This window comes from Eurytemora carolleeae, unplaced genomic scaffold, assembly GCF_000591075.1.
Source record: "Eurytemora carolleeae unplaced genomic scaffold, Eaff_2.0 scaffold168, whole genome shotgun sequence".
Taxonomy (NCBI): Eukaryota; Metazoa; Arthropoda; class Copepoda; order Calanoida; family Temoridae; genus Eurytemora; species Eurytemora carolleeae.
In genome coordinates, this window is record NW_019396062.1 from 254,128 (window position 1) to 268,097 (window position 13,970).

Here is a 13,970-nt window from a genome sequence, read left to right on the forward strand (position 1 = left end):
CTAAACTTTCTGGATCGAGTTACATTCTATTCTCGTATTTGAAAAGATATTTCCTTGGTAAAATGTTAATATAAAGTAATAATACAGATGTGAAAGAAACTCAGTATTTGCTAAAGCTCCAGTAACAAACTAAAGAGACTGTCCACATGAGTTTTAGTATAACTTTTAAAAAAGGGCTAAAATATTTTAAAAAAGGACTAAAATATTTTTTAAAAGGGCTTAAATATTTTTAAAAAGGGCTTAAATATTTTTAAAAAGGGCTAAAATATTTTTAAAAAGGGCCAAAATATTTTTAAAAAGGGATAAATTATTTAAAAAGGGCTTAAATATTTTTAAAAAGGGCTAAAATATTTAAAAAAAAGGGCTAAAATATTTTAAAAAAGGGATAACAAATTTTAAAAAAGGGCTTAAAATTTTAAAAAAGGGCTAAAATATTTTTAAAAAGGGCTAGAATATTTTAAAAAAGGGCTTAAATATTTTTAAAAAGGGCTAAAATATTTTTAAAAAGGGCTTAAATATTTTTAAAAAGGGCTAAAATATTTTTAAAAAGGGCTAAAATATTTTAAAAAAGGGCTAAAATATTTTTAAAAAGGGCTAAAATATTTTAAAAAAGGGCTAAAATATTTTAAAAAGGGCTAAAATATTTTAAAAAAGGGCTAAAATATTTTTAAAAAGGGCTAAAATATATTAAAAAAGGGCTAAAATATTTTAAAAAAGGGCTAAAATATTTTTAAAAAGGGCTAAAATATTTTAAAATTTATCCTCTCTAAAAAAATCTAAGCTCTCTTTAAAAAAACATACGGTGTGAGTTTTAGCGATGAAAAGCAATAAATCACGATTTTTCAGCTTAAGGTTACAGTTAGGCAAACAGTCTCTTTTTAGAGATGATAATCCTTTCCATCTTTTCTATTAAATCCTTTAAAGCTTTAAATTTAAAAAGTCACAATGCATTTAAAAGAAACTTGAAGATTAAATCTTATCTTTTATTTTTATAAAATAAATTTTTGTAATTAGATAAGAGTGAAAAATGATTGAAAGCGTTGGATGGAGATTATGTAAAGTTTGAATCTTTTCTTTGAAGACTTTGCCTTTGAAGTTGGAACCTAATAAGCGAGATATTCATTCAAAGCCACGAAAAATCTAATTCTAAGGGAAAAGTTGAAAAGGACAGAAATTAGTTTATTTAGTGTCAAAGTTTGGACAGTAAAATGACCATTTCACAGAAAACATGTTCGAGTCTATTTTTGAAATCTTAATCTTATATATTCTTGTTTACAACCTCTGCATTTCTACAAAAGAGAAATGAATTGAGAAAATTAAACAATTTTTTTGCGGCCCTTAGTAATTGGAAGTTCCCTAAAAAAGCATTTATATTGGATAATCCCTTTTTAAGTGACTAGAAATTCAAGGCGCTTCGCGCCCTTCTTTCTAGCCTTAGAGGGCGCTTCGCGCCCATCTTCTAAATTAATAATAATAATAATAATAATAATAATAATAATAATAATAATAATAATAAAAATAAAAATAATAATACTACCTTGTAAGGTGTAGATCCAAGACCTCCAGCTATACTTAAACCAAGACCTTTATCAGCTCTTGAGAAACTGATTTCTTTCTGTATAGTATCAGTCATCAGCTCAGGACCAGGACTATCAGTCTCACTAAATGTTTATTTATCAGCATTAATTATCAACAATTTTTAAATGTTTAGTTATGATCCGTTATGAAATGTTATGATCAATTATGATCAATAAATGATCAAATTTTAAATAATAACTGAACAAATATTGAGCTTAATTCTAGCAGTAGTCAAATATCTAGAATATATTGATCTTAATTAACATACAAATCAGTTCTGAAGTAAGAATATGGAAACTTATCAACATGTTTTATCAATTATCAATTAATACCTAGAACTAACATACAAATCAGTTATGAAGTAAGAATATGGAAAAAATAAACATGTCTTTATCAATTATCAATTAATACCTAGAATTTTTTTTAACAACCAAAGAATAATAAAAATGATAAAAAAAACAGTCAAACATCATTCACATCACTATCTTAGGTCAGAAACTGAAATTAATGAATTAGAAAGGTTGCTGAACCACTATACAACCGGACTAGACCATGAATCACTGATTCAAATCCTCATGAATCTTTCACTTTGAATCGTTGATTCAAGATTTGCACCGGCATTAGTAGTTTAGCGACCCAGCTCAAGTTCATTAATTCATTAATATCTTATATGCCCGAGAGTGCATTAAAGAAGTAGTCAACTTTAAATACCTAGTTTAATTATCTATATAATAAAACAAGACATTCGTGTAAATATGTTGCGTATAGCCAACCAAACGGCTGGACCGATTGGGCTGAATTTTTTTTGTGGACACTCAGGGGTGTTCGGGGGTGTCGTAGGGTAAAACAATCGAAATTTTATCTCTCAACATTTCTTTTTCTTTCATTAAAAAATTTTTCAAATTTTGTTCTTTTCTTTTTTTTCTACGGGCAACGCCGGGCCCTTCAGCTAGTTTATAAATATCAATGCACTGTACTGTAAAGTGTTGATAAAACCAAGGATAATTACGAACACCTCTTTTATGTGTTAACTGTAGTGTACTGCATTTTTAGTATAGTTGGTTTATATGCCTCATTGACAAAGGTTTGGTGGTTCCTGCATTAAATTCATAGATTACGCCACAAGTGATGAAAAGTTCATTCATGATTCAACAATATCCTTCATGTGTATTCTATTCTAACTAATATTTGAAATTTTGATCATTCATAAACCTTCCCTGTGGTCACGTGATGTCCCACAAAAAATTTGGGCCCGATTAGTTCAGCCGTTTTGACGTTTATTGGATACAAACAGACAGACAGACAAACAAACAGACACCCAGACAAGCCAAATTTATATATAGATGAATCCTAATCTACGACGTAGGAAATCTTCCCAATAAGTATTTCTCAGTATTTATTTACCTGTGTCCAGCCCATTTGTTGATTGATTGAGTTTTGATTTGATTGCCAGAGGGATCATAGAATCAAACTGCTGGTTCGAGATACCACCAGCAGGAAGGGTTGAACTACTTCGCCTTAATTATTATACGTTTTAAAGGGAATGTTTCCTAATTTTAACAGGAGAAAAGCAAATAAATAATCCAAAATTTGTTTCAGCTAGTATTCAATATTCATTCAATTCAATAATAAAAAATTAATCAGAACGAATTTAACAAAAAAGCATGGATGTACTTTGAAATTTAATAATTAAGTTCTAAAAAAAATCTCTTAAAAAGCTATTATCACTTTCCCATCCTCTGAAGTCATTTTCAAAAAAGTCTGATAATTTTGGCAAACTTTTAACTTTGAACAGGGAAGAATAAATGTCCCTGTTTCGATCTGAGATAAAATTTGACTAGGGCAATATATCCCTTTAGTTGAAACTGTAAAACAAGTGTAAACATTTATGATGCCAAGTCTAAGAATTATGATCCCTGTTTTAAAGTATAGAACCTTCTTTATTGTCATCATGCATCTTAAACAATTTTAAAGAAATTTATTTACAGAATTTAAGGGACTGAACTGAGGTACTTTTAAGGGACTCTTTATTTAAAAATAACATTTCCACCCTCCATACATAATCAACGCAGTGCAAGAAATTAACACTTTTTACCAAGAACAGTGATTGACATTGACAATTTCTTTTCAAAGAGAAGATGATAGATATCTTATACATTCATAACCAGACAAAGTTTTTTAGGGAACCGTTATGAATTGGCTATGCAAAATTTAAAAAAATTGCAATAACTTTATGGGGTCTCTTAAAACCCCCTAGGGGGAGGAGGAAGGAGGTTTTACATTATAAAAAGAAGTCATTTATGCAAATCCAAGAAAAAATGTACAGAGCCTGAATAATGGAGGAAAATCTGAATTTAATTCAATGGGGGCAGAAATAAAGTAGTTGAAATAGGTACGAATAGGTTTGTCCCTCTTTGAGTTCGTCTACCTTCTCAAACCATAAAATATCATTTTTGGATTTTAATTCGTTGGTCCTAAGGTCGGAATTAATGAATAGTGAGTTTAACTAATTCTCACTGAAGAATACGATTAAACCATCAGTACACAGTTCAACTACATTTCGCTCTTGATTAGTTCCGACCCTTGAAATAATTACCTAGCTATATCTGTTCCAGATGAGTTGGTCAGCCCAGGTAGCTTGTAACCCTTGTCTGTATTCATCAAAGTGTAATTACCTAAATACGTATAATTTATTCAAACACGGGATTAAGCTGGTTCAATAAAAATGAGGTTCAGACATGCAAAACTGTATTTTTCATAAGAAAATAAGAACCTTTTTACTTAACAATTAACACAGTCTCACAGCCTGTTCCATAAAAATAAAGTTCCAACATTTCAAAACTGTATTTTGTAAAAGTTTGCTTTTATTAAATTTTGCCTAATTCGGATCATAAGAAAAAATTGGAAAAAACTGAACGACACAGGAGTTTATAAACTTTTTGTTTCTTTTTTGCTTGTAACCTTACTTAAACACATTTTATTTCTTCAAACATTGGGTTTAAACTTAAAACTTAACATTTTACACTTACAGCTTGTTCAATAAAAATAAGGTTCCAACATTTCAAAATTGTATTTCTTAAGAGTTTATTTTTATTTAACTTTGCAAAATTCATATCCTAAGAAAAAAAGGGGGGGGGGGCGAACCTGAGACTTATCTGAGGGTAAAATTTTGGCATATTAGAAATAAAACAAATGTTCAGCATGAACAATTTTGAAATTTAAATAACTTCTCAAATTTATGGGTATAACAGGAAACACATCGAAAAATGCTCCGACGCAGAATTTCAGCCTTCCTAGCTATGTGCATTGTGCATCCTTGTTAAGTATTTTTTTCATGAGAAAAAGAAGCAATTTCCTCCTTAACTCTATTCTTGCTTATCATATTAACAAGTTATTAAATGCTGAATTTTATCAGGTTAAAAATGTTCCGTCTTGTAGCTTTTAAAAAAATTCCTCATCTCTCTTTTTAAAAGATGTAAAAAATATATCTATTTAAAGATGAAACAAGGATAAAATAAAGCTCCAAAGTTCTCCCCTGAAGCGGGTCTGAGTAGATTGAAAACTTAGTTTGAATTGCTGAAGGCAGTGTTTCTATTTCTAGAAAACTAAACCCTAGCTAACAATACACACAAATAATAATTTCATTTCTCTCATGGCGACTTGGCTGTTGTCTGTCTCTTGGTTTGTCTGTTAGCGTCAAAACGACAGAATTCATCTGTCCAATATTGTTGCAGAACGTCAAACGACCCTAAGAAAGGTTTCATGCCCCCCTCCACCCCCCACCCTATTTATTTAGTTTTATGATGTACGAAGACGAAAGGAAAGCGATAATTAAAAACCAAAATGATTACTCTGTGGAAGACGATGCCTGGCCGCGTTAAACTAGTTCCACAAGATTCAACAGAATACCCTTTAATGGAGAAAGGAAAAATTTAGTCGGATTGAGACATTCAAAATTTTCTATAAAATTACTGTCGACTGTCGTGCTAATCAGAGATGAGTTGTCGCTTTGATAGTTTGATAGTCTGTCTAAATATCAAAAGGTCACATTATTGAGACTAAAATTTAATTTGCTGTTGAATAAAATTTAACATACCTGGCTCCCTGGACCTTAAACCATAGCTAGGTCTGTTGGCCATGTACGAGCTAGCGCTGTAAAGTCCAGTGTACGGTTTCGGTACACCAAAAACCTGAACGTAAATAGAAATCAAATTGATGATTTAAAGTCTGTTAAGCTTGGACCTTGCACAAATGGCTATTAATTCTATACCTTTGGTGATTTATCCTGTGATGAATTAAGAGAAGGTGGAGCAGTTGATCTTGGGACTAAACTCTCCCTTTCAACAACAAGTCTTACAAACCTTTCCAGGCCTGTCAACATCTGTACTGCCTAAATATTTAAGGTAAACATATGAACTGCATAAATATTCAAGGTCAACGTCTGTACTGCCTAAATATTCTAGTTCAACATCTGTACTGCCTAAATATTCAAGTTCAACATCTATACTTCCTAAATATTCAAGTTCAACATATGTACTGCCTAAATATTCAAGGTCAACATATGTACTGCCTAAATATTCTAGTTCAACATATGTACTGCCTAAATAATCTAGTTCAACATCTGAACTGCCTAAATATTCTAGTTCAACATCTGCACTGCCTAAATATTCAAGTTCAACATCTGTACTGCCTAAATATTCAAGTTCAACATCTGAACTGCCTAAATATTCTAAGTCAACATCTGTACTTCCTAAATATTTAAGTTCAACATCTGTACTGCCTAAATATCCAAGGTAAACATAGGTACTGCCTAAATATTCTAGTTCAACATATGTACTGCCTAAATATTCTAGTTCAACATCTGAACTGCCTAAATATTCTAGTTCAACATCTGAACTGCCTAAATATTCTAGTTCAACATCTGAACTGCCTAAATATTCTAAGTCAACATCTATACTTCCTAAATATTCAAGTTCAACATCTGTACTGCCTAAATATTCAAGGTAAACATATGTACTGCCTAAATATTCAAGGTCAACATATGTACTTCCTAAATATTCAAGTTCAACAAATGAACTGCCTAAATATTCAAGTTCAACATTTGAACTGCCTAAATATTCAAGGTCAACGTCTGTACTGCCTAAATATCCAAGGTGAACATAGGTACTGCCTAAATATTCTAGTTCAACATCTGTACTGCCTAAATATTCAAGTTCAACATATGTACTGCCTAAATATTCTAGGTCAACATCAGTACTTCCTAAATATTCAAGTTCAACAACTGAACTGCCTAAATATTCATGGTCAATGTCTGTACTGCCTAAATATCCAAGGTAAACATAGGTACTGCCTAAATATTCTAGTTCAACATCTGTACTGCCTTCTTGGAGTACTGGAGTACCTAGTTCAATGCAATGATAATGCAGATTGTGTTAATACTGCATGACTGCAGATTTAAATATGTTGACGATCTAACTATACTTGAACTTCTCTATTTATCCAACCTTTCAACTGGAATATCCTCATATAACCATAAGCTGCATGTTGCATCAGATATTGGTATTGATAATATTTTTATCCCTCCGACCAACCTTCACACTCAGATATGTATTAACACAATATCAGACTGGACTGAACAGAATAAAATGATGCTTAATTGTGAGAAATCCAACTATATGCTATTCACCAGATCTAAATCCAACTTTAGTACCAGACTCAAACTTAATAGCTCTAACCTCCAAAGAGTCGAATCAATGAAGTTACTTGGAGTCTGGATAACTGAAAACCTAGATTGGGAGACTAATACAAGAGAAATATGCAAAAAAAAGTTATGCCCGATTATCCCTACTCTGTAAACTCAAGTTTATTGGTATGAACCTGTAAGACCTGGTTAGAGTTTACATTGCGTATATACGTAGTATTCTTGAGTACTGTTGTGTAGTATGGAGTTCCTCTTTAACCATAGCACAGGATGAGGCCCTAGAAAGGGTTCAGAAGGTGTCTCTAAAAATTATTCTAGGCCCAGTATATGTTAATTATCAATCTGCTCTATCAGTTCTGGAACTAGAAACCTTAAGGATTAGGAGAGAGAAACTTTGTTTATCCTTTGCTAAAAAATGTCTAAAATCTCAAAGGCATTCTGCCCTATTCCCGGTAGAACCAGTCACTCACAACCACCAGCTACGGAACGTTGAACTATTTACTGTCAACTATGCTAGAACGAAGAAATACAGAAAATCTGCTATTCCCTATATGCAGAGAAAATTAAACTTCCTATGATATAAACTTATCTTAATCTGTGATAAAACCCATGATATATTCAATTATATTCTTATGAGAATGTTAATCATATTATAATATGTATTATGATCTTGATTTATCTCTAATAAATCTTACTTACATAGATTACTGCCTAAATAATCTAGGTCAACATCAGTACTTCCTAAATATTCAAGTTCAACATCTGTACTGCCTAAATATTCAAGTTCAACGTCTGTACTGCCTAAATATTATCAAGCAGGTCTATATTCAGCCAGTCTGAATACAAGAGGGCAACAGAATGTCCAAGTACATATTTAAGTAAAGAAAGGTCTCATTGACTTGATGTACAACGCACCTGATCATGACGTGCATCAGTGACATCAACGCCGTTTATCTGAAGGATTTTATCTCCAACCGCCAGCTTTCCATCCTTAGCAGCAGTTCCACCCTCGGACAGTTTAGATATGTATAGATGCTCTGACCCCTCCCTAAACAGTTTAGTTATGTTTAGATGCTCTGACCCCTCCCTAAACAGTTTAGTTATGTTTAGATGCTCTGACCCCCCCCTAAACAGTTTAGTTATGTTTAGATGCTCTGACCCCTCCCTAAACAGTTTAGATATGAAAAGATGCTCTGACCCGTCCCGAAACAGTTTAGAAATGTATCGATGCTCTGACCCCTCCCTTAACAGTTTAAATATGTAAAGATGCTCTGACCCCTCCTAACAGTTTAAATTTGTGTAGATGCTCTGACCCCTCCCTAAACAGTTTAGTTATGTTTAGATGCTCTGACCCCTCCCTAAACAGTTTAGATATGTAAAGATGCTCTGACCCGTCCCTAAACAGTTTAGAAATGTATCGATGCTCTGACCCCTCCCTAAACAGTTTAGATATGTAAAAATGCTCTAACCCCTCCCTAAACAGTTTAGAAATGTAAAGATACTTGAACCCCTCCCTAAACAGTTTAGATATGTATAGATGCTCTGACCCCTCCCTAAACAGTCAAGATATGTACATGTCAACTATTTTAAAATTGATCACAATTTTTTTATTTTTTACTTCAAAATCCAAAAGTTTTGGATGAACTATCCGGATCCGGATCTTGATCCAGGAAGCCAAAATCTTGCTGATCCAATGGATCCGAAATCAGGATTACATGCACTGAGGAAAATGCAATATTTTATTTTTGTTTTAATGCTTTACCAGTTATGGGTAACATCAGAGGCGGACAATAAGGACGGGTGGCAATAGGGCCTCTGGCCCCACCCCACCCTGGATAAGTTAAATTTAAAATCTATGGTTTCAAAGGAGTTTTTGGCCCCGATGAGTGCTGAGGTGTCCCTTAAAAGGAAAAAAATTAAACCCTCCTGGTCATATTTCTGAGTACGCCCCTGGGTAATATACATATATACAGTAAACACACAGACACACACGAATGTATATATATTCCATGTCTCTACTTTGAATAAAAATGTGTTACCTGTAAGGTGCAGCTCCTAGACCACCAGCTATTGAGAACCCTAATCCACTATTATCCCTGGTACAACAAATATTAAAACCTATCTCAAGTGCCCGGCGTTGCCCCCGGAATAAAAATTCAGATTTTGAAAAAAATATTTCATTTCTTGCCCCCCGGGGTACTCATGAGTTTCCTAAAAAATCAGCGAGTCAGGTCCAGCCATAGCTATTTTAATAACTTTTTCATTTTCTTTTGATATTTATATAATAATCATACTTTTTTTGTACAGAAAACCTCCCATAATATGATATTAATAAATGTAATCATAAGAATCTATATTTCTTTGTGTCTCTGTATTAGAGAAGATTTAAAAAACCTAAATATATGTGGGAGAAATTCTTTATTATATTGATGAACTTATTAATCCAATTATTTTCTTTTCATATGATTTCCAGAATTAATATCAAATTATCTGGAAAGTACGTTGTATACTGTATTCTGTACTTGACGGGTTATAAAGTGCCTAAAATTTCATTCATTTTAATGTAGATCCCTAACCTTCCTACCTTCCTCTTTTCCACCAAAACTTTCCCTTTCCTTCCTTTCGAATACCCTACCGAGCCTAACTTTCCCCTTCTCTACATTTCTCCTTCCCATTCCCTTTTTAGCTTTCCCTCCCATTTTCTTGGGTCTTTCATGTATCCCCCCCTCGGCAAGGAATTTTTTACACCTTTGTTTAAAAAAGGTAACATTTTTTCCCAAAAAAAGGTGGAACCTGGAGAAATTTTCACAATCCTCTTCAATCCTATTGATGTTATTGATAATTTAGTGTCGGACAAAGTTTGAAACTTTATTTGCTTCAAGTAAAAGGAAGATATTTGCTTGAAAAATATAAAGTTTTGAGCTCGTGAAATCGATTGTAAAATCCTAACTTCTGTAAGTTATTGTTCTATAAGATACGGTGTGAACCCCCTCCCCCCATCTTGAAGAATGCAGACCGTTCTATATCTGTTCCTTAGAAGCGTTGTGAATATTTTCTCCACTTTCACGACCATATCTTCACTCTCCCTAAACAAACATTTTATATAAAAGATATCTTAATAATTCGAAGCAAATAAATCCCGATTTTGACTACAGACATATTGAAGGAAGTTGCCAGAATTCAACAAGTTAAGATAAAAACAGCGATATATTCCTCATCATATTTAAATGAAGGTTGACTTGAATTTACGCCTGCAGTCCCTAGAGTTAAACCCTGAATTGCATTAGAAATTGCTTTGATTTTCTCCAAGATGTTAACACCTTCAACTAGAGTTAAACCCTTAATTGCATTAGAAATTGCTTTGATTTTCTCCAAGATGTTAACACCTTCAACTAGAGTTAAACCCTTAATTGCATTAGAAATTGCTTTGCTTTTCTCCAAGATGTTAACACCTTCAACTAGAGAATTTGGGAGAATCTTGATTTGAATTATCCAGTGTTTAAACCTTATATATCCTTTAATTTGTGAAATGTAATTGCTTTGATATAATATATTTTCATCTCGAGCTTCGAACAAACAGAAATGTAATTGAACCATGAAGCAACTAATCTTCTATTAAGATAAAACATAATAAATCTTGGTTTACAACAAAATCAACACAAACCAGGGATAATCTGTTAGGAGATTCGTGTCATCCAGCAATTAATGAGAAATGAGCTGAAAACTTTAGAATGGTGGATATCAGGATTAATGCATAAACTCCTGGTTTTACTAAACCCGAAATTATTTTAATACGCAGGGCATTCGATATCAAAGAAAGAAGTTTAAAATTTAACCAATCAGCTTACCATGTTATCATAACTTACCATGTTAACTTTTGAAAAACCGGTTTTTATTTCTGGTGTCATATCAATTGAACTAAACATCGATTGAACGAAAGTAAATATGGATGAATGTTTATTAGGACTAACGTTCAAAATGACAATAGTCCTAAAATGTGATAAAATATGTTATTTAATAAGTTCATTAAATTTATATTTGTTTAAATGCTCTAAAAGCCAGCTTGTTCACAGCTTACTTTAATTCAATCGATTATTAGTTCAACTGATATAGCATTGTATCTGTAATTGTTATCAAACGTAACTTTTATACAGTAGGAATATCCTAAAAATGAAGATTAAGAGTGAACTCAAAAGTGTGTACATCGGATAATCAGATTAAGCGATCGTGATTAAGGATATCTCATTCTAATAATTTCTGCTCCGACTTTTTGGCTTTATTCCAAGTGACCCAACATTTAAAGAGTTGCACGCTTCAAGAACAAACTTAGCCTACGTAAAATTGTTGAAGTTATCTGTATACTAATAACCTTCAATTGCGGCTTCTCTGTAAAAGTAACTTGCGGATTTACAAGCCTTGCGTTAAACCAATAACAATTGTATTGATGAAACTGACCTTTCATCATGTCCAATGAATACCCTTTAATCAGCTTGTATTGACAGTGACCTACCTGGAGAGATTAAGGGTTGATGACTCCCTGCGTTCACTGGTCGCTAACGGGGTCATTGTGCCAGACAACAAGCTCATAGACGAGGACATCAGGGGCACCGTGGACATGGGCGTCGTGGTTAGGGGGGTCCCTGATAGGGACGCGCCAGGGGACAGATTAGACAGGCTGGTTGTCTGAACAGGTGGGAGGTGTGTACGGGGCGGGGCAGGTTTAGGGGGCGTGTATGTCTGGGGGGAGGAGGAGGGCAGGACTTTAGTAATTTCTCGGACAATCACCATTGTAATGTTGCTACCGGCAGCCTAAAAATAACATAATCTTAATTGGTCTAAAATAAAAATTGTAACTATTTAATGAAGAACAGTTGGCTCAAATTGGGACATTTTACTTATGCGAATGTATTTTTAACCAAAAATAAACAGAGTTCGGAACTTTTGTATTCATATTGCTGATTTTGATGCGTGAACTCGATATCCAATGTTGGCAATATTAAAATTTGTGGATCAGTGATTATTACTTCAATTAAAGTTATCCCAGCAGGGTAAGTCACTCCTGGGATATCGAAGAGGAATTAAATCAATCTGAGACCGAATTTAAAGAATTTGAGCCGCGGCTTAAATCCGCCAAAACCCGGTTTAAATTAAGCGCCGGCTTAAATGTTGTAACATTTGATACAATTTTAAGTGGAACCAACCATATTTAAGCCGCGGCTCAAATTCTTTGAATTCGGCCTCTGTAGATCTGCATAGGATGGAGATCAATGCCGCGCTTGATCCCAAGATTTACAACACAAGTTCTGATTTCTGGAAAATAATTTTCAGATTTAAATCAAATAAAAGAAAAGTTCGTGGTAGCTCTCCAACGTGGAACCCCGAGAAGTGATCCATTTGCCGGCATTTTAAGATCTTGAAAAAAATTGCTTGTAAAAAATGCCCTACCTTTAAAATTCCTACAGCTTCGTAATGATCTACATTTATACAACTGATATCATTCACAGATAAAACTTTATCATTCACCTACAAAACAATTATAAATGATTTTTAATGTTCTTTATTTAAAGGGACTGTACGCGCAATTTCAAGTGACCCTCCGTTCAAAGATCGCAATACTCGATTCACAACAGTACCCTTAAAAGCGTTGCTTGATGAAGTTTTTGTATCTTTAAACTGGTTATTTTTCTATTGTGTTTTGTTTGGCCAAAATCATTAATATTTCCCAAACGGTTTTACGGAAACGCCCATATCTCAGTCATTTTTTAATATTTTTCAAATCCGTTTTTTCTAGTGCATTACCAACGTTCCTGTGCATCTATATTTGGGCGCTAACGTTTCTTATCGAATTGCAAAGGATGACAAAATTTGAAAATGTCTAAATTATATATTGGAATGATCAGAAATAAAAACATAAAAAATGTCAATATCTTCCACTTTATTGAATAGATAACGGTTTCAAAAGTAGCATAAAGGGTCACTTTAGATAACGCTTAGAGTCCCTTTAAACAAAATCTTTTTCGCTAAAATATAACTTAAGTACTGTGTGGGTTTTTAGATTAAAAATGTGACTTTGGGACATTCTTTCAAATTTAGAATTAAAAGAGTTTATTTTATTAAATAATGTGAAGGATTAAAAAGGACTGTGGCCGTAATTGTATATTTTTTTTTTTAGAAGGCATGTTCGAATCCCAGCGGTTTCCAATAACGCTTGTAGTTGTTGATAACTGATTAAATATATATATATATATATACATCATAAGATAAATGAGGGTGGCTTGAAATTACGTCTACAGTCCGTTAAAACAAGGATTAAATAAAAAAAATGTTAATTATAAATAATAATGTAAATTCGAGAATTCTCATAGCATTAAATCAAACTTCTATATACAGTAGTATTATGAATCAAACAAAAAAATTCAAGTATAAGTCAACACCAAATTAAAGTTTGCAGAAAGAAATCAGTTGAGAACGGATTTTTTGTAACAAAATGTGAAAAAAATAATCTTACCCTTAACCCTGCAATATCTGCAGGTCCTCCTGGGGTTATACGAGATATAAACACTCCCTCGTCATCACCCTAAACACATGTTAAAAAAGAAAATTGTCGGTGTCCCTTCATACTTTATACTTAAAGTAAGTTCCAAAAAAAATCATATAATAGTAATAATAATAATAATAATAATAATAATAA

The 13,970-nt window shown here is 32.9% G+C and overlaps 1 protein-coding gene across 1 annotated transcript in view; it reads right to left on the reverse strand.

Annotated features, from left to right (window-relative positions):
- Positions 1–13,970, reverse strand: part of LOC111708941 (protein scribble homolog) — a 79,960-nt gene that overhangs the window by 26,779 nt on the left and 39,211 nt on the right. The window contains exons 20-29 of the mRNA XM_023482457.1: positions 13,788–13,856; positions 12,725–12,802; positions 11,790–12,088; positions 10,312–10,365; positions 9,319–9,375; positions 8,195–8,327; positions 5,849–5,968; positions 5,675–5,768; positions 4,175–4,253; positions 2,983–3,095 (exon numbers count right to left, since the gene is read on the reverse strand). Of these exons, the coding sequence (XP_023338225.1) occupies positions 2,983–3,095; positions 4,175–4,253; positions 5,675–5,768; positions 5,849–5,968; positions 8,195–8,327; positions 9,319–9,375; positions 10,312–10,365; positions 11,790–12,088; positions 12,725–12,802; positions 13,788–13,856 (1,096 nt within the window). The remainder of the gene's footprint in view (positions 1–2,982; positions 3,096–4,174; positions 4,254–5,674; positions 5,769–5,848; positions 5,969–8,194; positions 8,328–9,318; positions 9,376–10,311; positions 10,366–11,789; positions 12,089–12,724; positions 12,803–13,787; positions 13,857–13,970) is intronic.